The sequence below is a fragment of the Lolium perenne genome, chromosome 7 (assembly GCF_019359855.2).
Source record: "Lolium perenne isolate Kyuss_39 chromosome 7, Kyuss_2.0, whole genome shotgun sequence".
NCBI lineage: Eukaryota > Viridiplantae > Streptophyta > Magnoliopsida > Poales > Poaceae > Lolium > Lolium perenne.
The window spans coordinates 27,215,933-27,240,301 of record NC_067250.2 but is presented as its reverse complement, the minus strand read 5'-3'; the positions used below and the strand labels follow the sequence as shown (position 1 = coordinate 27,240,301).

Sequence of the window (24,369 nt, the reverse complement as noted above, 5' to 3'; positions counted from 1 at the left end):
TTTCAAATAGGGTCTCTCGAGCATTGCTGGAATAAAAAGAGAATGGAATCACCTCAATGAATCAATAACCAACTTAGTTATTATACGATTTTTTGAGCAACTAGCGCGAAAGCCGTTGCGCGTTAGCGCATCCGTTTTCTTGCTCGGTTAATTGAGTTTAGGATTGCCAATTTGATTGGTAATTCTCTTGTTGCTGCTCTCTTCCGTAAAATTGCTATCTTGTATTTTTATATTAAATTTATTTATGTTTATAAGATTGTGAAATGACTGATCACTTTAACGAATACTGAAAAGTCGCAATTAGTCATCCTTAATCTTAATACAAGATTGACAACCATATGGTTACACTGATGTGTATGCTTTCCTTGCTTAAGGGAATCATCAGGTCAAGCTTGTTTGAAACCTGAGGTAATACCAGCCCGTCATAATATCATGATATGTTTATTTCGGGACATTTTTATTGATTGTTTTATTCCCTTGCCAATGAGATATGATTTCCTGGGAGGAGGGAATCATATCGTAGTAGAGCCCTTAGCTCCGCCTCCATACGTGATATTTGCAAGAGCAGGGCTTTGTGGCTGGCCTCATATTTGCGGCAAGCGAAGAATCATTCATGTATGTTTTTCAAGAGTTTTTTTTTACTTAGGGAGGGACGATTGGGGAGGGGAGAAGCAAATGATTGGGAGTTATTTTCTGTCTCACTACAGGGGATATTTATGCCCGGTTCAATCTTTATGCACCCCACAAATACACTGAAAAACAATACACTAGTGGACGATAAGTGGGGCTAGCAAAAACCAAAGGTAGATGTAGCTGAGTGAGAAGGACCGCCGGATAAAAGAGCAATTGCTCACAGCAACATAACTTCCTACTGTTGATGAGGGCAGAATCACCTTATGGCAACCTGACGGTTGAGATGCGCTGAAAAACCACGATCCGGTGGCCACAATCTCCTTAGCTCGATCTGTGAGAGCCACATAGGGGTGCACCATATATACACTTTGGACACCCACCACCCTCCACAACCCACCTAGACACCCAACCAACATCCCTGTGGAACAAGGAATATTGGGATCTCATTTAGGATTCAGAGTTTGACATACATGATAGTTAGCAATAAGAGATCATTGTGATCTCTATGGCCATTTTTTTCTTCATTTCCCTATCCTTTCACCTGGTATGTAAATCGCGGCCTTCACATGGTGCCATTGGTGATCTCAAAAAAAAAATGGTGCCATTGGTTAGAAAAAGTCTTCACAGTAATAATATCGTGTGCATAAATCTCTCTTATGGGTCTAGAGTATATATCCCTCTCATCCCACTTTCTGTAACACTAGACCATGATAGCGCGCGTTGCCGCACCCATCAACTATTACATTATAACTATAGTAGTCTCAATAAATTTATGGAGACACACAGCATGAAAATTAAAATATATTGTCGGTACTCAGACATGGTGTATTATGCTAATGTATTGGCTATTTCCGGTTGGCTCAAAATATAACAGCATTGGGACTGTGGACAGAGGTGAGGGCCTAACCTGAGGTAGAAGGAGGCTGCAGGGAGGAACTCTGTCTCAGCTCAGGGTTACAGAGTTAGAAGCACCTTATATAGGTCAGGACTGGGCTTGGCCAGATGGGACACAACAGAGAACAAGAAGACAGCCCAACACATACACCAACAATTATCCAACACTCCCCCTCAAGATGGGTGATAAATGTCAATCATCCCCATCTTGGCACAGGCAAGTTTACACTCCTTTGATCCTAGTCCTTTTGTTAAACAGTCTGCCACTTGTTGTCCTGATCTCACATAAGCCAATGAGATAATCCCTGCATCAATCTTTTCTTTAATAAAAAATCTGTCTATCTCCACATGTTTAGTTCGCTCATGCTGGACAGGGTTGTTTGCTATGTTTATGGCAGACATATTATCACACCACACTTTCAAGCTTCCTTGCCTTAAAATTTTTAGCTCTCTTAGAAGGTTTCGTACCCACAACATTTCACCCAGACCCTGTGACATAGCTCTGTACTCTGCTTCGGCTGTTAATTTCGAGACAACAGATTGCTTCTTACTTCTCCATGACACCAAATTTCCTCCAACAAAAACACAATATCCTGAGGTGGATCTTCGATTATCTAAGCAGCTAGCCCAATCTGCATCACAATATCCATCTACATTTAGGTGTCCATTACTTTTAAACCACAATCCTTTTCCCGGAGTGCCCTTCAAGTATCTCAAGATTCTTTGAGCTGCTTCCAAGTGTCCATCCCTCGGATCATGCATATAGCGACTCACTACACTCACTGCAAATGATATATCTGTTCTTGTGTGGCATAAGTATATTAGTCTTCCAACAAGTCTTTGATATTTCTCCTTGTCTATGGGTTCTCCAGACTCTGCTGTGATTTTATTATTTTGGTCAATGGGGCTTGAAGCCACTCGGCACCCCAGCATGCCCATATCGTCTAAGAGATCCAATGTATACTTTCTTTGAGATAGTGATATCCCTTTTGACGATCGTGCAACTTCTATTCCAAGGAAGTATTTAAGTTTTCCCAAATCTTTCACCTCAAAGGCTTGACTCAAGCATCCTTTCAATTTTGCGATTTCAACATCATCATCTCCCGTGATAATAATATCATCAACATACACAGCAAGGATAGTAATTTTCTGCTCAGAATGTCTGTAAAATAAGGTATGGTCTCCATTGCATTGACCATATCCCACGCCACACACCACTTGTCTAAACCTATCAAACCAGGCCCGTGGAGATTGTTTGAGACCATATAGAGATTTCTTCAGTCTACATACCTTCCCTTCAGTTTCAGGTCTGACAAATCCTGGTGGCATCTCCATATACACCTCCTCTTGAAGATCACCATGCAGAAATGCATTTTTGACATCAAGTTGATGCAAGGACCATCCGAAATTTGCTGCACAAGAGATCAATATTCTGACAGTGCTCATTTTTGCCACTGGTGCAAACGTCTCATCATAGTCAATGCCATAAGTCTGACTATATCCTCTTGCCACAAGTCTTGCCTTATATCTCTCCACTTTTCCTTCTGCATTTTGTTTTACAGAATAGATCCACTTACGGCCTACTGTATTCTTTCCTTTAGGGGGATCTGTCAACACCCATGTTTTATTTTTCTTCAAGGCCTCTAATTCTTCCACCATAGCATTGCACCATCTCGGGTCCAACCTGGCTGCCTTCCAATCCTTAGGAACAGATACAGTTTGCAGTGAAGCAACAAAAGCCCGAAAAGAGGGTGACAATGCCTCGTAAGAAATATAATTTCCTACGTCATAGTCATCATAACTCAGCCGCTTTGGGGGCCCAACTTTCCTTACCCCTTTCCTTATTGCAATTGGCAAGTCTAGGCTATTATTAGACTCAGTCTGAGATTGATTCTCTTCAGCAGAATCTACACTTGTGCTTCCTTGATTTGGTCCAATGGGTTGCTCCCCCGGCCCCTGGTCTTGTAGCTCCTCCAGAGCATCTACTTGTTCCCTTTGTACTTGTCTTCTAGAGTACACAAGTGGATTCTGCAGCCATCTTTGTGGTGGTACGGATCTAGGTGGTGTAGGTGTACCAGGAATTACAGGAATCTCCGCAACAATAGGAATTTGTTGATGTTGCTGTTGGTCACCACCTTGCTGCTCTTGATCACCACCTTGCTGCTGCTCCCCCTCTTGAGCATCACCAAGATGGTTAAGCCCTTGGAACAAGCCACTAAGATCACTCTCACCGTCATAAAATGGTTCTGACTCGCAAAACGTAACATCCATGCTTACAAATGTCCTCCTGTCAGTGGGACTCCAACACTTGTAACCCTTCTGTCTGGAGGAATTGCCAATAAAGATACATTTGATAGCCCGATGATCTAGCTTGCCAACAGATGGTCTGTGATCCCTTACAAAACAAGTACAGCCAAAGAGTTTGGGTGGTACAACAAAGTCATTGTTATTTAGAAGGAGTTGGCAAGGAGACTGCATACCTAGAATCTTTGAAGGCATTCTGTTGATCAAATACGTAGCAGTCATAACTGCCTCACTCCATAAGAATTTGAGAACATTCATGGTAAACATACGAGATCGGGCCACTTCAAGAATGTGCCTATTCTTCCGCTCAGCAACTCCATTCTGGGGAGGAGTGTCAGGACATGAAGTTTGGTGCAGTATACCTTACGAAGATAAGAAAGCAGCAAAAGGTTTGTTGATATATTCAGTACCATTATCAGTTCTGATCACTTGCACCTGAACATTGAATTGGTTTTTTACATAAGCACAAAAACTCTGAAAACAAGTGAACACTTCATCTTTGTGACGCATAAGATAAATCCATGTCATTCTAGAATAGCAGTCAATAAAAGTCACAAAGTACTTCATGCCACTTACTGACACAACAGGACACGTCCATACATCAGAGTGCACTAACACTGTCAACACCCGGATTTTTAAGTCCAGATGCCTATTATGCCGTACATCGCAATCCCAGGAATAATGTTTTTGCGAGACATAATAGTAAGTAGCATAGAGTCATCATTTATTACAACACATATTGTCTTACAACCATAGATCACATGATCCAATATTACACGAATATATTGTTCAACATCACAAATAGTAGTGGAAGCGAAGTAGTAGTGGACTATCTATTCCACAGGCAACGCTTGACGTTAGAAGACGATCCTAGTTATCGTAGACGTCCTGTTGTCCGTCATCCTGATACTGGTGCTCTCCTTCATAGTCTGGCATTCGAATAGCCAGGGCAAAGCCATGAGTACTTTTAAAGTACTCGCAAACTAACTCTAAGATAAATACTCATTAAGTATAAGGGGGTGCTAAGCTCTAGGTTTATTTGCATAAAGCCAAGTTTTAGTTTCATAAATCTTTGGTAAAAGCTTATATCATGTGCTAGACTAACTCAAGTGGGAACATTAGTGTCATTCCCACAACTCATTATGGTTCACCATAATGTCACCTTTCAATCCACCATTCATTTCTAGAATCAAAACATTTTAATGATCACGGAGATAGTATGGCCTTTCCAATCGTCCGTAACCGTGGACACGGCTATTCGAATAGGTTTAACACTCTGCAGAGGTTGTACTCTTGTGCCACAACTTTTGATTTCATCCGTCGAGGATAACCCCGAATCATCGTAACACAGTACGCGGATCATCAATCGAAACCTTTCACTTATATATGCTAGTATGAGCACCTCTCCCCATGAGCTTGGCCTCCCGGTGGAAACCGCAGTTAACCCGGGAACTGCACAGGGCTTGGGCCGTACCTTCACCTCAGTTCAACATCAATCCATACTTGACGGAGGCAGCCGCAGCGTAACCCCTATGATGTTTGTTCAGAGGGAACCCATACTAAAATACACAAGTTTCTAGTTAAGCCCTACCCATAATCAGGTATTGTGGGGGTACTTGTATAATTGGAAGGGTATCGCATTCAAACCCAATTATCAATTTTATCAAAAATCACCATCTTCTCTTGTTCAAATCCACCTCCACTTTACTTTCTTTCCAAAGTCATTTCACTTCACCATGTTCCCATCTAGAGTAGTCAATTTTAATTGATTAGCACTAGCATCTAAATGAGGGGTGCTATCTAGCTTTGAGTTGTGCTAATCTAACTTCAAGTATTGTTCTACTCTAGACCAAGTGAAGCGTAAATCAAAAAGTACTTTGAAAAAAAATAAGCAAAAGTAAATGTAAGTAAAAACATGGGATAGGTAATACATAAAGTAAAGTGTTATGGTGCCTTTGCTCTTGTAGAGCTAAGCACTTGTGTTTAGCAAGGGTTAGCTTGCCTTGAGCTGGGTAGTTATCGAAGTTCTCTTCTTCTTCCTGAGAGTAGCCCTCCTCCTCTTGGTATTCCTCGTTACTAGCGTCTATATACGAATACGAGGTATAAATACTAAACCAAGCTCACATACTAAACTAGAAACACTCAAAGAGTTCACACACTAGTCCTAGTATCAATCAAACATGGCATGGTGGATTATTTGATTTGTCTTTATTTGAAAGAAAAGTAATTTCCTCGCATTATTCCTATTTTCTTAAATTTGGTATGTAGATCCTTAAAGGAATTCATTTCTTCTCAATACCTCTTATTAAGATTTAATCTCTTCATATAATAATAAGGTATGAAATATAGGTTGACCCAAAGTCAACATTTCATATCTATTATATGTGAGTAAAATTTAATTGAAGTGCTACACTTCACATAGTTTTAAAACTTAACATTTAAATGAATTAAAATCTCTAAGTAATAATCCTCAAGGGTTCATTAGCCTAAGTCATTCCCCCTGGTTATTAGTACTTAGGATCAAAATTTAAATGAGAGGTAGCTCTAATATTAGGGTTGAGTTTGAATTCCCCTTTTAAAATGCTCTAGAAATGACTACATAGCCATTTTATTTGATCTAGTCCATGATCATACAAACAACAGGGATATGTTATTGCATAATCAATTAGAGGACATCATTTGTGATTTATTAGAATTGGAATTACTTCAAAATCTATTCTGGTTGAATTTTAAATAAAGTTTGAATGTTCAAAAGTCCCTGCCTTGTCTTTTTTGTCAAATTAAATCTACAATGAAAATGGAGATGGGGCCAGTGGCATTGGATAGATAATATCATGGGCTTTCCAACGGTATAAAGTTTGCTAAATTTGGTTTGGCAGAATTCAAACTATTCAAAATTTACTAAACCTTCAGCAGAGCAAAATTTGAATAATGAATAAATCCAGATTTGAATTCATGGGCTAGGCGGGAAAGCTAAACGGGCCGAAACTAGTTTAAATCCCACTTCGCAGCCCAACACGCATCTGGCGCGCTCGGGCCGTGCTGACGAGGTGGGGGCCACCTGTCGGCGACACTTAACGTAGCGAAACGGTACGTGAAATAGAAACTGTTGGATTAGACTGGGATCCGACGGCGTGTGAACGTCGTCTTCTCCGACGAGCAGCGGGCTCCCTGGCGGCGAGCCTAGGGGGTCGGAGGGCGTACCAGGCCGGCGCAGGAGTCTGGCAGTAGGCGCGGAGAAGATGTAGTAGATGAGGAAGCCCTGGGAGCAGCGGCGGCGCTCGGGGAGGCGCCAATCAAAGCAGAGCTTCCGCGGGCTCCGGCGGACCTCAGCTCTCGATTGCTTCTGCTCCGGCGAGGTCTGATGAAATTGATGGGTGGAGGAGACTCAGTGAGGTGAGGGGAGTGGATTGTGTGAAGAGAGGAGGTGCCGATCGTCGCTATTTATAGAGGGAGCGAGGTGGCCGGGTGTGCTGTGGAGGAGCGTCGACGGCGTGGCCTCTCCGTCGATCGAAAGGGCAAGGCGAGGACGGCATCTTGTAGGTGTCGTCCTGGCGATGCTCAACGGCTAGCTGGCGCAGAGAAAAGGCGACGGGATGGCTCGGGAGCTTGCAGGGTTTGTCACGGGGCGTGCGGCATCACTTGGTCGAGGACGACGGCGACGGTGCAGGGGCAGGCCTGGGCTTGTGTCTAGCGTATAGAGGGCGGGGAGTAGCTGCTCAACGTCGCGGTAGGGATGCAGGGCGAGGAGTAGGCTGCTCGAGCGCACGACGTACCGGCGTGTCCAGGGCGCGCTCACCGCGTCGACTGGCACGTCCTGGCACGGTTTGGACACGCGTGTTCTGGCCAATGCCGTGCCTTGGCGAGCATGGGCGGTGTACCATTCGATTCCTTGAGTGACAGGGAAGCTCCAGGACAAGGAGAAAGGTTGAGGGGAGGGCTGGAGAGATGGTGGCCAAAGGTGGCCGGCATGGCCACGGCATGCCTTAGTCTAGGGTTTCTTTCCCCTCTCCTCTCACTTTAATCGACCAGGGCATGTACTAGGGTGAAGCAGGGGTTGTAAGAGAGTGCAATGATCAAGGATTAAAGGGGTTTAGTGAAGAATCCAGAGGATAATAGGGTGTAGCCAAATTCTGGATTCATGCCTGCCATGTGTTTGATGAAATGGCCGCATGAAGTTTTTCTTTGAATTTTGGAAATCTTTTTGGTGAATCTCATTTATATAATTAATGTGAAGTATTGGTGGTGGTGGCACTCAATTTGGAGTTGTTTTGCAAAATGTCAAAAGTGACAAGATCTTCTCTTTATTTCAGCATCCCTTCTTGTCCCTCTTATTCTGGTCAACCTAGTCAACACTAGCCCTGATGGTCAACATCAAAGTTGCTCACCTTGACATGGTCTTGGATGACATGGCTTTAGTTGACCAAGTTTAGTTCAAGAATTGAGAAAACCAGGGGGGTAAAGAGGTGAAGAAAATATTTTGGGGAGAAGTGACCATTATCATATGTATGTAGGATTTTTGATTTCTTGGTATTTGATTCTTGATTCAAGGAAGCAAAAGTGTTAGTTTATCATATTGAAGTATTTTAGAAGCAAGGGAGCAAGCAATCTTGGCCTTGGTTGAGGATTTGCTATTTTGCATAAAGTGTATGTGAGTGAGAAATGGGTTTTTCCCATTTTCTCCAATTCACCTCAAATTAGGGTTTTGTGTTCTTGGTTAGGGTTCACATAACAATGTTTAAACATACTAACACTCATCATGGCAATTGCACAAAAGAATTTCACTCAAATGCATAAATCTATATGTGGCACTATATGCATAGAAAAAGTTTTTGTTAATTGCAAATTTTGGGTTTGGGGAAATTATCTTTCTTGTTTTAATATTGTTGAAACTTGGGATGTTACAAACCCTTCCCCCTTACAAAAGATCTCGTCCCGAGATCTGGGAAAACTAGGTACTAAAGAGATCTGGGTACTCAGTCCTCATAAAGTCTTCTCTCTCCCAAGTGGCTTCTTCTTCGGTGTGATTACTCCATTGGATCTTCAGAAACTTGATACTTCGAGTACGGGTAGTTCTGAAAGCTTCTTCCAGGATGTGAATAGGTACTTCGCGGTATGTCAGATCTGAGTTGATATCCACAGCTCGATGGTCGATGTTCTTGAAAACCTCGGTCTTCTCAGGTACCTCTAAACACTTCCGGAGTAGCGAGATGTGAAACACATTGTGCACCGCTGACATTTCTTCCGGTAACTCTAGCTGATAGGATACTTCTCCTCTGTGACTCAGGACCTTGAAAGGTCCGACATATCGGGGTGCGAGCTTTCCTCTAAGCTGGAATCTCTGCATTCCTTTAAGGGGGGGACACTTTGAGATATACGAAATCTCCGATCTCGAAGGTCATCTCTCGGCGTCTTTTGTCGGCGTAGCTCTTCTGTCTTGATTGGGCTGTCCTGAGATACTCGCGGATCTTGTGAACCTTCTCTTCGGCTTCTCGGAGAATATCTGGTCCAAAGATTTGACTCTCTCCTACTTCCGACCAATTCAGAGGGGTATGGCACTTCCTTCCGTACAGTGCTTCGAAGGGGGCCATCTGCAAGCTGGCTTGGTAGCTGTTGTTGTACGAGAATTCTGCATACGGCAAGCAGTCTTCCCACTTAGATCCATACTCTAGCACACATGCTCTCAACATATCTTCTAGTATCTGGTTGACTCTTTCAGTCTGTCCATCTGTCTGCGGGTGATAGGCGGTGCTGAAATTCAGACGAGTTCCAAGTCCTTCATGTACTTTCTGCCAGAATCGGGAGGTGAATTGGGATCCTCTGTCGGATACTATCGACTTCGGGGTTCCGTGCAGGCTGACTATCCTTGAGATATATAGCTCTGCGAGTCTCGGTCCTTGATAGGTGGTCTTGACGGGGATGAAGTGGGCGACTTTGGTCAGTCTGTCGACCACTACCCAGATGGAATCATTTCCTTTACTAGATTTGGGCAGTCCTGTGATGAAATTCATTCCTACGGAATCCCACTTCCATTCGGGAATCTGTAAGGGTTGCAACAGTCCTGCGGGGCGTTGGTGTTCTGCTTTGACTCTTTGACAGATGTCACACTTGGCGATGTAGGTTCCAATTTCTCTCTTCATTCCATGCCACCAGAATTGTTCTTTCAAATCCTGGTACATCTTGGTTCCTCCGGGGTGAATGGAGTATAGGGTATCGTGAGCTTCCTTCAGAATAACTTGCTTCAATTCTAAGTCTGACGGCACGCAAAGGCGCTTGTTATACCATAGCACTCCTTCTTCATCTACGGTGAATCCCGGTGCTTTGCCGGCGGCTATTTGGTTCTTGATTCCGTCAATGCTAGCATTTCCTTTCTGAGCTTCTTTGATCTGACTAATCAGGGTGGGTTGGAGTTCAATGCTGGCGAGGTATCCTTCGCTAACCAGTTCAAGCCTAAACTGTTCAAACTCTTCAAACAGGCTGGGTTGCTCAATTGCTAACATGGAGTTCAACTGACATGGCAGTCTACTCAGAGCATCTGCTACCACATTGGCCTTGCCAGGGTGACAGTGGATTTCCATGTCATAATCTTTGATTAACTCTATCCATCTGCGCTGTCTCATATTCAGCTCCTTCTGCGTGAAGATATACTTCAGGCTCTTGTGATCCGAGTAAACCTCGCATCGATTACCCATGAGGTAATGACGCCATACTTTCAGTGCTAACACCACCGCTGCTAGCTCTAAGTCATGGGTTGGATAGTTCTGTTCATGCTGCTTCAGCTGTCTTGATAGGTAAGATATCACCTTGCCTTCTTGCATCAGCACACATCCAAGACCAATCTTGGAGGCGTCGCAGTACACATCAAATGGCTTGGTAATGTCCGGCATCACCAGTATTGGGGCTGTTGTCAGTCTTAGCTTGAGCTGTTGAAAGCTCTCTTCACACTTGTTGGTCCATTCGAACTTCCGGTCCTTCTTCAACAGTTGGGTCATCGGTCTTGCTATGCTCGAGAATCCTTCAACGAATCGGCGGTAATATCCCGCCAATCCGAGAAATGCACGGACTTCGGTCTGGGTGGTTGGGGCTTTCCATTCTTCAACAGTCTTGATCTTTGTGGGGTCAACGGCAATTCCTCCGGCTGACAAGATATGACCCAAGAATCCTACTTCCTTCAGCCAGAACTCACACTTGCTGAACTTGGCATACAACTGATGTTCCCGAAGGGTATCTAGGACCACTTCCAAATGTTGCTCATGTTCTTCTTCGGACTTGGAGTATATCAGTATGTCGTCGATGAAGACAACGACAAACTTGTCCAGGAAGTTCATAAAGATCTTATTCATGAGATTCATGAAGTAAGCGGGGGCATTGGTCAATCCAAATGACATGACATTGTACTCATACAATCCATATCTGGTGGTAAAGGCAGTTTTGGGGATGTCGGTGGCACGAATCTTCAACTGATGGTATCCTGTCCGCAGATCAATCTTCGAGAATACTTGGGCTCCGGTCAGCTGGTCAAACAGATCTTCTATCTTGGGCAACGGATACTTGTTCTTAATGGTGACATCGTTAAGCTTACGATAGTCCGTAACCAAACGAGTGGCACCGTCCTTTTTATCCACAAACAAAACTGGCGATCTCCAGGGTGACGCACTTGGTTGAATCAGACCTTTGAATAGCATATCATCCAGTTGCTTCTTCAGTTCCACTAACTCTGCCGGGTTCATGCTGTAGGCTCTCTGGGCTATAGGTCCGGTTCCGGGGATTAACTCGATGATAAACTTGATATCCCGATCTGGGGGCATACCGGGTAGATCATCTGGAAACACATCAGGATATCGACAAATGACCCTGATCTGATCCAAGGTGGGTTTGGCTAGGCTTTGGTTACAAGTGAATTTTCGGGGCATCTGTTCAGATATGTGTTCGACTATTATTCCGGTGCTACTAGTCATGGTGATGGCCTTCTTGGCACAATCAATCAGTCCATGATGTTTCGCCATCCAGTCCATTCCCAGGACTACTTCCAAACCTTTGGCTCCCAGAACAATCAAATTTGCATAGAATTCTATTTCATGTATTCTGATTGGCACATCTTTGCAAATTTTTCTAGCTTTAGTTGTTGATCCAGGTATTTGAACTATCATGACATGCTTCAAACTGATGGGTTGAATCTTACCAGTGCATGCAAAATCTTCGGTAATGAAAGAATGCGATGCTCCAGAATCAAACAGCACTCTTGCGGGTATTGAGTTAACAGAGAACATACCCAGCACAACGTCTGGGGCTTCCTGAGCTTCTTCTGCATTCATGTGGTAGACGCGGCCGTTGCGGTTGTTCGGGTTGTTGGGGGTGAACTTCTTGTTGGTGGTGACACGACGCTGCTGCTGCGCAGGGCCTGAGGTGTTGGCGGCAGTCTTGGTGAGCTTCTTGGGGCACTCATAGGAGAAGTGCCCAGCCACTCCGCACTCGTAGCAGTTGTAGGTGGACTTGTCCTTGGGGGTGATGGGAACAGCATTGCTCCCAGTCCTTGGAGCAGTGTTGGAGTTGTTGTTGGGGGCGCGAGGTGGAGCGCGGTTGAAGTTGTTGTGGTTGTTGTTGTTGTTGTAGTTGTGGTGGCCTCCTGGCCTGGGGTTTCCTCCACTCCGGTTCTGATAACTCGGACGTGGGTTCTGCATCGGGGGCTTGTTGTTTCTTGGGACGAACCCTCCACTTGAGCTGGGGTGATACTTGTGGTTGTTGCTGGGCCCACCCTGGTTCATCATACGGCGCTTGCGGTTCTCATTGGCTTGGTGTATCTTCCCCTCCATCTGAATGGCGGAGTCAACGAGGGCTTCTAAGTCAGCAAAGGGGATATTGATCAGCACAGTCTGCATCTCATCGTGCAGTCCATTCAGAAACCTCTCTTTCCTTTTCTCGACGGTGTCCGTCTCATCCGGGGCGTACCTTGACAAGGTGAGGAACTTGTCGCGGTACTCTACCACGGTCATTCTGCCTTGCTTCAGTTCCCTGAATTCATCCCTCATCTTCTTAATCAGACCCGGGGGCACATGATACTTACTAAACTTGAGTTTGAAATCCTCCCAAGTCATCATGTTCCCCGCATTCAATGCGCGGGCACTTGTCCACCATGCACGTGCAGGTCCAGCCAGATAGTGGGTGGCGAACAACACCTTCTCATTGTCCTCCACTCCGGCAACCTCGAGATTGTTCTCCATAGTTTGGAGCCAATCATCAGCATCGTGGGGTTCCTCTGTCTTGCTAAACACCGGTGGGTTGGTGTTTTGGAAGTTTTTCAGCTTTGACCCTGGGTGGTCGTGGTTTCCGTGGCCTTGATTGCCCTGAGCAATCTGTTGAAGTGCAGCTAGGTTGGCTTGACGGTCAACTCTCTCAGCTTCTCTTTCTGCCATCATCTGTTGCAGCAGTTGCATCATTGTGGTTTCGTTGCGAGTTGGGGGTGCCATCTGAACAATGATAGGGATCATGAGATGAGAGGGAAAATTTCTATGGCTCATTTTGGGATAAAATTTCGCACAACTTAAAACTTGATTCATAATAATAATAATATTACACACACACAAACATAGTCATGGAGGTAGCACATATTACAAGCCAAATGTTCAGGAGGGTTTTAGGAACCCTTTCAACAAACTACGATACATGGGGCGGATACAAAGGACCGATACATAATACGGGACGCAAGTGCTTCGACGGGACTACTCGCCATCGACGTTGATAGGGTAGACATTGTCTACCCCAGCGTCGAGGTGCTCGTGGCCATCCTCGTAAGGGTGGAACTCCAGATCGTCGTCTTCCTCCTCCTCGTAGTCGTCGTCGTTGCTGACGTAGGAGTAGCCGTCCCCCTGGATGTTCTCCCCTTCACCTTCGCCTTCCAGCTCCTGGATCTGCTCAGCTTGGGCAGCGATGGTCGCCTTCAGAGTGGCGATCCTGGCCTTCAGGCGGTTGATGGCGTGATCCTTCTTCTGGTTGGCACGGCGGAGTGCCCTGCGTTCTCCGGCGATCACCCTGATGGTGTCCGCCTGCTGCGCCAACTGGATGTGAGTGTGGTTGGCGTATTCGCGGGAGTTGTCGAGGTCGATGCGGGTCTCACTCAGCATGAAGTCAAGATGATCAACATGGTGGCGAAGTTGCGGGTGCGACGGCAGGTTCATTGGAACTCCGAGGGAGTTGTGCCTTGCGTAGTGCACAAAGCGACTATCCGTGAAGTCCATGAAGTTTTGCCCGCACAGACGTGCGAGTCCTTCCTGAAGTCCCCTTGCGAGATCATCCGCCCAGTTGTTCTCCCTGAAGGAGAACTGGATCCTTGTGCTCATTGGGAGCGTGAACCTCCCACGAAGGTCCACCATGATCACCCACTGAAGTTGACCACCGGGTTGGTCATTCAGCATTCCGCCAAAGACTTCCGGTGGTGGGCGCCCGAGGAACTCAGAGAGGGAGAAGAGGTCCCTCTCAAAGATGATCTCTCCACCGTTCCCCAACTGATAGAACTCAGTCTGGAGAAAGGGCTGCGCATCCACGACGTGATCCATCTGTAGAGAGATTAGATGATTAAGTTAGAGGAGTGTAAGTGTTCCAAATTTTAATTTGCTTAAGAGAAGGGCATGAATTTAAAGTTTGTAATAGACTCTTCAAGGTAAGAAGGTGAATAAGGTTTTCATAACTAGTCAAATCATGGAATTTGAAACTAAGTTTTTTTGAGCGTCCATTCTAACTAGGGTCTCCTAAGGTCAAACAATGGCTCTGATACCAACTTGTCAACACCCGGATTTTTAAGTCCAGATGCCTATTATGCCGTACATCGCAATCCCAGGAATAATGTTTTTGCGAGACATAATAGTAAGTAGCATAGAGTCATCATTTATTACAACACATATTGTCTTACAACCATAGATCACATGATCCAATATTACACGAATATATTGTTCAACATCACAAATAGTAGTGGAAGCGAAGTAGTAGTGGACTATCTATTCCACAGGCAACGCTTGACGTTAGAAGACGATCCTAGTTATCGTAGACGTCCTGTTGTCCGTCATCCTGATACTGGTGCTCTCCTTCATAGTCTGGCATTCGAATAGCCAGGGCAAAGCCATGAGTACTTTTAAAGTACTCGCAAACTAACTCTAAGATAAATACTCATTAAGTATAAGGGGGTGCTAAGCTCTAGGTTTATTTGCATAAAGCCAAGTTTTAGTTTCATAAATCTTTGGTAAAAGCTTATATCATGTGCTAGACTAACTCAAGTGGGAACATTAGTGTCATTCCCACAACTCATTATGGTTCACCATAATGTCACCTTTCAATCCACCATTCATTTCTAGAATCAAAACATTTTAATGATCACGGAGATAGTATGGCCTTTCCAATCGTCCGTAACCGTGGACACGGCTATTCGAATAGGTTTAACACTCTGCAGAGGTTGTACTCTTGTGCCACAACTTTTGATTTCATCCGTCGAGGATAACCCCGAATCATCGTAACACGAGACGCGGATCATCAATCGAAACCTTTCACTTATATATGCTAGTATGAGCACCTCTCCCCATGAGCTTGGCCTCCCGGTGGAAACCGCAGTTAACCCGGGAACTGCACAGGGCTTGGGCCGTACCTTCACCTCAGTTCAACATCAATCCATACTTGACGGAGGCAGCCGCAGCGTAACCCCTATGATGTTTGTTCAGAGGGAACCCATACTAAAATACACAAGTTTCTAGTTAAGCCCTACCCATAATCAGGTATTGTGGGGGTACTTGTATAATTGGAAGGGTATCGCATTCAAACCCAATTATCAATTTTATCAAAAATCACCATCTTCTCTTGTTCAAATCCACCTCCACTTTACTTTCTTTCCAAAGTCATTTCACTTCACCATGTTCCCATCTAGAGTAGTCAATTTTAATTGATTAGCACTAGCATCTAAATGAGGGGTGCTATCTAGCTTTGAGTTGTGCTAATCTAACTTCAAGTATTGTTCTACTCTAGACCAAGTGAAGCGTAAATCAAAAAGTACTTTGAAAAAAAATAAGCAAAAGTAAATGTAAGTAAAAACATGGGATAGGTAATACATAAAGTAAAGTGTGATGGTGCCTTTGCTCTTGTAGAGCTAAGCACTTGTGTTTAGCAAGGGTTAGCTTGCCTTGAGCTGGGTAGTTATCGAAGTTCTCTTCTTCTTCCTGAGAGTAGCCCTCCTCCTCTTGGTATTCCTCGTTACTAGCGTCTATATACAAATACGAGGTATAAATACTAAACCAAGCTCACATACTAAACTAGAAACACTCAAAGAGTTCACACACTAGTCCTAGTATCAATCAAACATGGCATGGTGGATTATTTGATTTGTCTTTATTTGAAAGAAAAGTAATTTCCTCGCATTATTCCTATTTTCTTAAATTTGGTATGTAGATCCTTAAAGGAATTCATTTCTTCTCAATACCTCTTATTAAGATTTAATCTCTTCATATAATAATAAGGTATGAAATATAGGTTGACCCAAAGTCAACATTTCATATCTATTATATGTGAGTAAAATTTAATTGAAGTGCTACACTTCACATAGTTTTAAAACTTAACATTTAAATGAATTAAAATCTCTAAGTAATAATCCTCAAGGGTTCATTAGCCTAAGTCATTCCCCCTGGTTATTAGTACTTAGGATCAAAATTTAAATGAGAGGTAGCTCTCATATTAGGGTTGAGTTTGAATTCCCCTTTTAAAATGCTCTAGAAATGACTACATAGCCATTTTATTTGATCTAGTCCATGATCATACAAACAACAGGGCTATGTTATTGCATAATCAATTAGAGGACATCATTTGTGATTTATTAGAATTGGAATTACTTCAAAATCTATTCTGGTTGAATTTTAAATAAAGTTTGAATGTTCAAAAGTCCCTGCCTTGTCTTTTTTGTCAAATTAAATCTACAATGAAAATGGAGATGGGGCCAGTGGCATTGGATAGATAATATCATGGGCTTTCCAACGGTATAAAGTTTGCTAAATTTGGTTTGGCAGAATTCAAACTATTCAAAATTTACTAAACCTTCAGCAGAGCAAAATTTGAATAATGAATAAATCCAGATTTGAATTCATGGGCTAGGCGGGAAAGCTAAACGGGCCGAAACTAGTTTAAATCCCACTTCGCAGCCCAACACGCATCTGGCGCGCTCGGGCCGCGCTGACGAGGTGGGGGCCACCTGTCGGCGACACTTAACGTAGCGAAACGGTACGTGAAATAGAAACCGTTGGATTAGACTGGGATCCGACGGCGTGTGAACGTCGTCTTCTCCGACGAGCAGCGGGCTCCCTGGCGGCGAGCCTAGGGGGTCGGAGGGCGTACCAGGCCGGCGCAGGAGTCTGGCAGTAGGCGCGGAGAAGATGTAGTAGATGAGGAAGCCCTGGGAGCAGCGGCGGCGCTCGGGGAGGCGCCAATCGAAGCAGAGCTTCCGCGGGCTCCGGTGGACCTCAGCTCTCGATTGCTTCTGCTCCGGCGAGGTCTGATGAAATTGATGGGTGGAGGAGACTCAGTGAGGTGAGGGGAGTGGATTGTGTGAAGAGAGGAGGTGCCGATCGTCGCTATTTATAGAGGGAGCGAGGTGGCCGGGTGTGCTGTGGAGGAGCGTCGACGGCGTGGCCTCTCCGTCGATCGAAAGGGCAAGGCGAGGACGGCATCTTGTAGGCATCGTCCTGGCGATGCTCAACGGCTAGCTGGCGCAGAGAAAAGGCGATGGGATGGCTCGGGAGCTTGCAGGGTTTGTCACGGGGCGTGCGGCATCACTTGGTCGAGGACGACGGCGACGGTGCAGGGGCAGGCCTGGGCTTGTGTCTAGCGTATAGAGGGCGGGGAGTAGCTGCTCAACGTCGTGGTAGGGATGCAGGGCGAGGAGTAGGCTGCTCGAGCGCGCGACGTACCGGCGTGTCCAGGGCGCGCTCACCGCGTCGACTGGCACGTCCTGGCACGGTTTGGACACGCGTGTTCTGGCCAATGCCGTGCCTTGGCGAGCATGGGTGGTGTACCATTCGATTCCTTGAGTGACAGGGAAGCTCCAGGACAAGGAGAAAGGTTGAGGGGAGGGCTGGAGAGATGGTGGCCAAAGGTGGCCGGCATGGCCACGGCATGCCTTAGTCTAGGGTTTCTTTCCCCTCTCCTCTCACTTTAATCGACCAGGGCATGTACTAGGGTGAAGCAGGGGTTGTAAGAGAGTGCAATGATCAAGGATTAAAGGGGTTTAGTGAAGAATCCAGAGGATAATAGGGTGTAGCCAAATTCTGGATTCATGCCTGCCATGTGTTTGATGAAATGGCCGCATGAAGTTTTTCTTTGAATTTTGGAAATCTTTTTGGTGAATCTCATTTATATAATTAATGTGAAGTATTGGTGGTGGTGGCACTCAATTTGGAGTTGTTTTGCAAAATGTCAAAAGTGACAAGATCTTCTCTTTATTTCAGCATCCCTTCTTGTCCCTCTTATTCTGGTCAACCTAGTCAACACTAGCCCTGATGGTCAACATCAAAGTTGCTCACCTTGACATGGTATTGGATGACATGGCTTTAGTTGACCAAGTTTAGTTCAAGAATTGAGAAAACCAGGGGGGTAAAGAGGTGAAGAAAATATTTTGGGGAGAAGTGACCATTATCATATGTATGTAGGATTTTTGATTTCTTGGTATTTGATTCTTGATTCAAGGAAGCAAAAGTGTTAGTTTATCATATTGAAGTATTTTAGAAGCAAGGGAGCAAGCAATCTTGGCCTTGGTTGAGGATTTGCTATTTTGCATAAAGTGTATGTGAGTGAGAAATGGGTTTTTCCCATTTTCTCCAATTCACCTCAAATTAGGGTTTTGTGTTCTTGGTTAGGGTTCACATAGCAATGTTTAAACATACTAACACTCATCATGGCAATTGCACAAAAGAATTTCACTCAAATGCATAAATCTATATGTGGCACTATATGCATAGAAAAAGTTTTTGTTAATTGCAAATTTTGGGTTTGGGGAAATTATCTTTCTTGTTTTAATATTGTTGAAACTTGGGATGTTACAAACACAAATGGGGATACACTTCTGATCCCTCTACTAACATAAGAGGTTCTCGTATGCTTAGCATATTCGCAGGCATCACAACATAATTTTGTTTTGTCCACTCCATTCATTACATCAGGAAAAACTCGAAACATTTTATCAAACGCCATGTGGCCCATTCGACAATGATGAACTAGTGCCATACTCTCCTTTCCTCCAACAGCTGCAGCAAACACGGAACTAGCATCATGCCTCATCTTGTCACGATCTATGTGCCAAAGACCTCTATGCCTGGTTGCAGTCCCAATCTTCTTGCTGCTCTCCCTTTCCTGAATTAAACACATATATCTATCAACTATTATACGGTAGTCCTGCTGATCAATCAGGACACTTAGAGATAGCAGATTTACTGGAAAAGCAGGAACATGTAGAACTGATGACAATTTTATGTTGGCTGTACATTGCACCGACCCCTCCCCTTTTATAGATTGTGATGTGCCATCTGCTGTTTGGATAGTGCCTCTATGTGTGGGAGGATACTGAGTATAAGAGTCGAACTCACTAATATTCCCAGTAACATGTTTGGATGCTCCAGAATCAAGAATCCAATCTGAATTAGCATTATGAGTGGCTATAGAAACTCGATCAATATTACTTTCATCTTTGTAGACATAGTGAGCAAAGTTCCCAAAGGTTGCTTCGTTTTGTCCTTCTTCCTTTGATTGTCCCTGAGAGGTACTGGTAGTTGGCTCTGAAGTTGCTGCCATATGTGCCATGGGTGATATAGTGTGCTGCTGTCCACCACCCCTGCCATACTGCTGTCCATATGGCTGTCCACCACTTCTGCCATACTGATGTCCATATGGCTGTCCACCACCTCTGCCATACTGCTGTCCACCACCTCTTCCATACTGTTGTCCATATGGCTGTCCACCACCTCTGCCATCACCTCTTCCTCTGTAGCTTCCTCTGCCATGTGTGTATCCTCTTCTCCCCCTACTGAGTGTAGCAAAGGAGGTACACTGATGCTTCAAGTGTCCCTTCTGTCCACAAGTATAGCAGTCTCTCATCTCTTGTCTCTCGGTAGTGTAGAAGGCCGGATGAGGGACAGAATCACTTCCCTTTGTCATATTCAGACGCACTTCCTCTCTGGACATAGCTGCAATGGCCTCTTTGAGAGAAGGGGTAGTGGTTTGATGCAGTAAAGCAACCCTTCTCCCCTCAAAATCTTGATTAAGGCCTTTCAAAAACTTCATGACTCGCCGACGTTCAATCCAGCTTGCAGCAACACTCACACATTCCCCATGGGCAAGTTCCAGAGGATCAACATGATCTAAATCTCCCCAAAGATGCTGCAACTCAGCCACATATGCCATCACAGTTTTGTTTCCTTGTTGCAAGTCATGCACTTTATCCTCAATCTCAGCAATCAACATAATGTTCCCCTTTCCAGAATATAGATTTGATAGGGTGTCCCATACCTCTGAAGCTTTTGTGAGTGACTCTACAGAAGCAGCAATGTTAGGAACCAAAGAGTTAAGCAACCATGCCACAATCAGAGAATTTATGGCATTCCACTGTTTCCATTCCGGGCTGGCCTTGTCTGCTGGTTCTGCAGCTTCACCACTCACACGTTCATCAAACCCTTTCGAGTTCAAAATCAACAGCGCCCTCCTTAACCACCGGAGATAGTTGGCCACTCCTTCCAACTTGATTTCATTCGCCGGCAGCTCAAGTTTCTGACCGATGTTGGTATGTGGAACGATTGCCCCCCCTCCAGCATATCCTCCTCCATCTCCTTTGGTAGTGATAAGTTCTGCCAGCTTCTCCAGAGCCTTGGCCAAATCCCCTTTGTCCCCCATGCTTGACACCAAACTAACCTCTCAGAAACACCAAAGGGCTTACCCGCAGGATGCCCTCTTCGTCTCCTTACTCGTCACCGTCTTCCCCTCCTTGCCGCCGCAGCAGCCTGCTCCCTTCCTCTTCCTCCCAGCCACCGCAGCAGCCTACTTCCTTCCTCTTCCTCTTCCTCCTAGCTGCCACAGCAGACTAGGCTTCCAGATCGGCAGTCCTTCCCGTCGTTGCCCTCACTGCCCCTTGCTCTGATACCATGTGGACAGAGGTGAGGGCCTAACCTGAGGTAGAAGGAGGCTGCAGGGAGGAACTCTCTCCCAGCTTAGGGTTACAGAGTTAGAAGCACCTTATATAGGTCAGGACTGGGCTGGGCCAGATGGGCCACAACAGAGAACAAGAAGACAGCCCAACAGATACACCAACAGTTATCCAACAGGGACATATTGGAGCTTGGTATTAGTTGCATAAATGGTAGCCAAATGTTTGAACCAAAACCACAAGAGCTGAATGTCAATATCAAGTGCGACAATGAAACGTCACATATGGTCTGAACATGAAAGCGCTTGCAGAACGAATAGTCAAAATATTTGAGAAAAATCACGTCACCTATAATTTTGCGATGACAAACATAGCATCAAATATTTCATAGGCCAAATGGCACAGTTTGGGCCTAACCTATTTAGAGATCACATTTTTATCTTATGGCTCACAATATAAAACAAACAATGCAATAGGGTCCAAAAAAGTAAAATGGAACTTTTGGTTAGGCTGGCAATGAAGAGTGACTATGATCTTATAACCTACATTAAAAAAATCCATTATCAGTTTGAGGCTAGCGGCACGTAACTATAACTAACTACGTTCTCTGAACACCTGGAAGAAATTGTGATTAACTATTTCTTCCAAAAAAAATCTGATCTATGATGTTAATTACCCTTATTCTAAGGACCAGATGTCCAAGAAGGATCCATGGAAATCTTTATTCTTTAAATCCAGCCGCCATTCACCATAGAAAATTAGCAACTCCCAAATAGAACAAACCAGTTTTTTTGTAAAACTTATCTTGGTTTACCTGGTGAAACATGCAGCATAACCACCAACTACGCCAGGCCATATCATTACAAAAAGCTGCAACTCGTAAAATCTAGGAACTTATCTGTATTTAGCCCATGCAATATATTTGAATGTAGAAATACTGTAAAAAACCATGTGAATAATTCGTGGAAATAGTGCCAAAGAAAAATCAAGCAACGTTATTTATAGACATTTACCAACGATGTTTCAGGCTAATTGTTTTTTTTTATCAGTGTTCACTTAATGTATCACCGTCAATTAGCTACTGGAAAACCTCCTTCCATCTTGATCAGAGAGTTATTTTCATTTTAGCATTTCTTACTGTTTGAAACACTTAAGCATTAGAATTAGCAATATATCTGGTGTGAGACCGTAGAGTGCAAATACAATATAGATTCTTTCGGTATTCTCAAACCGTTCAACTACATTGACTAATCAGCACAGGTAGATTTTTCTTTTGCTATCAACAACATGAAACAAAGATGAGAACATTACGACAATCAAGTGTATGATAGGAGGGGGACTGTAGAGGTCATGTATCAAACCCACCTCATCCTCTTCAAAAAATTTTGGAAGAGCCAAGAAGTCAACATATTGTATATCCTCCTTTCATGTATCAGGCTATCAGCAACCTAATGATGAGAGATTTTCTTATATGTAGCTCCCAAATGCTTTTCTTTTTACAAAAGCCAAATAAGAATTCTAAGCCCAAATAGCCTTTGGAAATTTATAGGTTGAGTAAAATTTCAGATAGAAGAAAATTGTTCCACTTCCTATTTTTCTTCCCACACAGTTATCTCCAAAGTGTATTCCTAATCTGCAAAATTGTAATCCCTTGTTATCCTATATGATGCTGCAAAAACATTAAGATCTATAATGTCATCGATAGAACGACATATCCTAGATCTGTGACTGGGACAAATATGAATTAGACTGTTCTTATCAGTGGGACTACTTCAATTCCAAATACCAAAATATGGACAGAGCATCAGGTTATATATTAATTCAGTAACAATGGTCTGAAGCCTTCTTGCACTTACATCAAACAGATTTTCTACATATATATATAGAAGTTGCAACTTGCAACATAGATCGTTCAATCAAAGTTTGAAATTGCTCACTTAAAATAAAGCAAAAACCCCATTTGATCAATGACCTTCAGGATAGATAAGATAAAAATAATACATTGGCGAAAATGGAATACGAAATGTTGTGTTTTTTTTTTTGCAGAGGAAATGTTATGTACCTTGCTGTCAGCAATATTTACGCAAAGGATAGATGAGTGCACCCCGTGATTCTGTGACGAATTTCCAAAGGCTTCCAGGGGGTGCACTTGTAAATAAGTTGTAGTAAACCATGTGGTCTGTTCAGTTTGGTTGCAAAATTACTTCAAGGTAGTATCATGCAGCCTGCGCTTCTTTTTTTTCCTGATGAAGTAGCACGATTGAAGATGTAGGGTCACATCGCTTGATGTAGAAGGCTGGCGTGAGGGCCTGGAGTGCCTTCATGTGGTCGCTCTCGCTCATGCTTTGCCGCTGGTTCACCAGAAGAGGGCGGAGAGCAGGCGAGACTTTTGCTAAAACAGAGGGTTGAGCTGTACCTGTATCCGTAGGGGGAAGTCATGGATGGATTGCGTCGGAAAGTGCAGAAATTATACTGTAGTCGCCATCTGGGACGGCAGACCGCGCCTGTGCATCGTCGACTCCCATGGTCGAGATCGGGAGAGATGCCGCAGCTGATGGTTGAGTTCGTGGAGGGGCGGCGTGGTAGGATTGCCCAGGTTTGTAAAAGAAAAAAGTCCATTTTAAACCTTGAACAAGTAGAGCTTCGGCGAAATGAACCCTGAACTATCAATCCCTGTCGTTTATACCCTAAACTTATAAATCCCGGTCTAAATTAAACCTTGTACCTGTTTGGTGTGGCTCGAAAGCAACAACCCATCCAGGATTACACCTACTCTCACTAACAGTGGGGCCTGCATGTCAGACCCACCTATTTCCCCAATCCATTGTTATGTTCATTGGTCTGGTCGGGGAGTGGAGGAGGCGCAGCGAGAGGGAGCCCATGCGTTGCTGGAAGATGGGCTTTCTGCGTTAGAGCCCAATTAACCCCAAAACGCCTAACTTGGTATTACTGATACTTAATGAGAAATAACAGAGATGACCTGGAGCGTTGAGTTGATTGATCTGATGGTTTAAAACGTGAAATCGCTGTGATTAGCCGTAGCTGATTGAGTTTTACTGATACTTAATGAGAAATTCGTCATGGATCTGTCAAAATGAGGCCTAGGTATTGGCCTCCCTGCAGTAGAAATATTGTGTTGCTTACTGGATTTGCATTTCTGGGAGTTCTGTTGCTTTTGTAAGAAGTCTCGATGCAGCATAGGTAAACCTTGGGGGAGAGCTGCCATTTTGGTTTGCAGTTGAGATTTTCTATTCCTAACAACTTCATATATTGGCCTATAATAGGAAAACAAGAGAAAAAAACTTGACAAACCAGTCTTTTTCGATAAAGGAAATATATTAATATCGTGAAGATATCAATTACACCCAATCTTTGCAACAACG

At 44.1% G+C, this 24,369-nt stretch overlaps 1 protein-coding gene across 1 annotated transcript; it reads right to left on the bottom strand.

Annotated features, from left to right (window-relative positions):
• Positions 1-2,141: 2,141 nt before the first annotated feature.
• Positions 2,142-20,736, bottom strand: LOC139833546 (uncharacterized). The gene is made up of 4 exons (XM_071823846.1): positions 19,009-20,736; positions 4,008-4,027; positions 2,818-3,850; positions 2,142-2,159 (listed from the first exon to the last, which is right to left on the bottom strand). The coding sequence occupies exons 1-4, from the start codon at positions 20,734-20,736 to the stop codon at positions 2,142-2,144; spliced, it is 2,799 nt and encodes a 932-aa protein (XP_071679947.1).
• Between the last annotated feature and the right edge of the window lie 3,633 nt (positions 20,737-24,369).

What these genes read in the sequence shown, in the direction of transcription:
- LOC139833546 (XM_071823846.1), bottom strand. Translation starts at nt 20,736, where the DNA reads ATGGGGGACAAAGGGGATTTGGCCAAGGCTCTGGAGAAGCTGGCAGAA. An exon ending in TGTTTCGAGTTTTTCCTGAT is followed by an intron (nt 4,028 to 19,008) that starts GTAATGAATGGA and finishes TTTGATCAACAG; the next exon opens with AATGCCTTCAAAGATTCTAG. An exon ending in AATGCCTTCAAAGATTCTAG is followed by an intron (nt 3,851 to 4,007) that starts GTATGCAGTCTC and finishes CAATTCCTCCAG; the next exon opens with ACAGAAGGGTTACAAGTGTT.